The sequence below is a fragment of the Parus major genome, unplaced genomic scaffold (genome assembly GCF_001522545.3).
Source record: "Parus major isolate Abel unplaced genomic scaffold, Parus_major1.1 Scaffold636, whole genome shotgun sequence".
In the NCBI taxonomy this organism is placed as follows: Eukaryota; Metazoa; Chordata; class Aves; order Passeriformes; family Paridae; genus Parus; species Parus major.
In genome coordinates, this window is record NW_015379521.1 from 7,840 (window position 1) to 10,804 (window position 2,965).

Below are 2,965 nucleotides of genomic sequence, written 5' to 3' on the forward strand. Positions count from 1 at the left end.
TGGGGACATTGGGGACATTGGGGACATTGGGGACATTGGGGACACGGTGGCACAGGATGTCCTGAGGGAACAGGGACATGGGAACATGGAAGACATGGGGACACAGAGGTGACACAAAGCCACAGGATGCCACCATGGGGACATGAAGCCATGGGGCCACCACAGGGCTGTGAGAACAGAGGTGACACAGAGCCATGAGGCCACCAAGGAGCCACCACGGGGCCGTGAGGACACCAACCCACAGGGCCACCAAGGGGACACGAAGCCACGGGGCCACCATGGGGACATGAAGCCACAGGGCCACCATGGGGACACAAAGCCACAGGGCCACCATGGGGACACGAAGCCACGGGGCCACCATGGGGACATGAAGCCACGGGGCCACCACGGGGACATGAAGCCACGGGGCCACCATAAGGACATGAAGCCACAGGGCCACCATGGGGACATGAAGCCACAGGGCCACCATAAGGACATGAAGCCACAGGGCCACCATGGGGACACAAAGCCACAGGGCCACCATAAGGACATGAAGCCACAGGGCCACCATGGGGACACAAAGCCACAGGGCCACCATGGGGACACGAAGCCACGGGGCCACCATGGGGACATGAAGCCATGGGGCCACCATGGGGACACGAAGCCACGGGGCCACCATGAGGACATGAAGCCACATGGCCACCATGGGGACACGAAGCCACGGGGCCACCATGAGGACACGAAGCCACGGGGCCACCATGAGGACACGAAGCCACGGGGCCACCATGAGGACACGAAGCCACGGGGCCACCATGGGGACACGAAGCCACGGGGCCACCAAGGGGACACGAAGCCACGGGGCCACCATGAGGACATGAAGCCACGGGGCCACCATGGGGACACGAAGCCACGGGGCCACCATGAGGACACGAAGCCACATGGCCACCATGAGGACATGAAGCCATGGGGCCACCATGGGGACATGAAGCCACGGGGCCACCACGGGGACATGAAGCCACGGGGCCACCATGAGGACACAAAGCCACAGGGCCACCATGAGGACATGAAGCCACGGGGCCACCACGGGGCTGTGAGGACACCAACCCACATGGCCACCACCAGACCACCCCACCCCACCAGAAACCCCCAGAGCTCTGGTTCCCCGGCTGTTCCTCGGCTGTTCCCTGTGGTTCCCCGGCTGTTCCCCAGCTGTTCCCCGGTGGTTCCCTGTGGTTCCCCGGCTGTTCCCCGTGGTTCCCCGGTGGTTCCCTGCAGTTCCCTGGTGGTTTCCCACGGTTCCCAGCAGTTCCCCGTGGTTCCCAGCTGTTCCCCGGCTGTTCCCGGCTGTTCCCCAGTGGTTCCCCGGCTGTTCCCGGCTGTTCCCTGTGGTTCCCCGACTGTTTCCCCGCTGTTCCCCGGTGGTTCCCCAGCGCTTCCCTGGCTGTTCCCCGGCCGTTCCCCGGTGGTTCCCCAGCGGTTCCCTGGCTGTTCCCCAGCCGTTCCCCGGCTGTTCCCCGTGGTTCCCAGTGGTTCCCAGCTGTTCCCCGCGGTTCCCCAGCCGTTCCCTGGTGGTTCCCCGGTGGTTCCCAGCTGTTCCCCACGGTTCCCAGCGGTTCCCAGTGGTTCCCCGCAGTTCCCGGTGGTTCCCCGCAGTTCCCCGCGGTTCCCCGTGGTTCCCTGGCTGTTCCCCGTGGTTCCCCGGCTGTTCCCCACGGTTCCCCAGCCGTTCCCTGTGGTTCCCTGGCTGTTCCCCACGGTTCCTGGTGGTTCCCCGCAGTTCCCCGGTGGTTCCCCGTGGTTCCCTGGCTGTTCCCGGCCGTTCCCCACGGTTCCCCGGTGGTTCCCAGCAGTTCCCCGTGGTTTCCTGCGGTTCCCAGCAGTTCCCCAGCTGTTCCCAGTGGTTCCCCAGCTGTTCCCTGGCTGTTCCCGGCTGTTCCCCAGTGGTTCCCCGGCTGTTCCCGGCTGTTCCCTGTGGTTCCCCGACTGTTCCCCGTGGTTCCCCGACTGTTTCCCCGCTGTTCCCCGGTGGTTCCCCAGTGGTTCCCGGTGGTTCCCCGCAGTTCCCCGGTGGTTCCCCGTGGTTCCCTGGCTGTTCCCGGCTGTTCCCCACGGTTCCCCCCAGCTGCCCAGCGTTGTTCCCCAGCAGTTCCCCGGCTGTTCCCGGCTGTTCCCCGCAGTTCCCCAGCTGTTCCCCAGCGGTTCCCCGGCTGTTCCCGGCTGTTCCCTGTGGTTCCCCGACTGTTTCCCCGCTGTTCCCCGGTGGTTCCCCAGCGGTTCCCTGGCTGTTCCCCAGCCGTTCCCCAGCTGTTCCCCGTGGTTCCCAGTGGTTCCCAGCTGTTCCCCGCGGTTCCCAGCGGTTCCCAGTGGTTCCCTGCAGTTCCCTGGTGGTTTCCTCGTGGTTCCCAGTGGTTCCCAGCAGTTCCCCGTGGTTCCCCGTGGTTCCCCAGCGGTTCCCGGCTGTTCCCTGGTGGTTCCCCGACTGTTTCCCCGCTGTTCCCCGGTGGTTCCCCAGCGGTTCCCTGGCTGTTCCCCGGCCGTTCCCCGTGGTTCCCCAGCAGTTCCCGGTGGTTCCCCGCAGTTCCCCGGTGGTTCCCCGTGGTTTCCTGCAGTTCCCAGCAGTTCCCCAGCCGTTCCCCACGGTTCCCCAGCCATTCCCCGCGGTTCCCCGGCCGTTCCCCGGCCCCACCTTGGCGCGCTCGGCGTCGCGGGCGCTCTGGCCCAGCAGGAACACGGTGAGCGACGGCGTCTTGGGCTTCTTGGAGATGTTGATGAGCTCCTTGAGGCGGGGCACGCCCAGCGTGACGTTCTTGGCCGACACCCCGGCGTAGTGGAAGGTGTTGAGGGTCATCTGCGTGGCCGGCTCGCCCAGGGACTGCGCGGCCAGAGCGCCGACCATCTCCCCGGGGTGGGCCTGGGGGCACGGGGAAATGTCACCCGCACAGAACCCCGGAGGGGACCCCAAACAACCCCAAAATGACCCCAAATC

General features: G+C 66.3%; 1 protein-coding gene across 1 annotated transcript in view; it reads right to left on the reverse strand.

The window, feature by feature from the left end:
- LOC107199383 (DNA-directed RNA polymerase II subunit RPB1-like) overlaps positions 1–2,914 on the reverse strand; it is an 8,702-nt gene extending 5,788 nt beyond the window's left edge. The window contains exon 1 of the mRNA XM_015616707.3: positions 2,666–2,914. Coding sequence (XP_015472193.1) covers positions 2,666–2,875 — 210 coding nt within the window. The 5' untranslated portion in view covers positions 2,876–2,914. The remainder of the gene's footprint in view (positions 1–2,665) is intronic.
- Between the last annotated feature and the right edge of the window lie 51 nt (positions 2,915–2,965).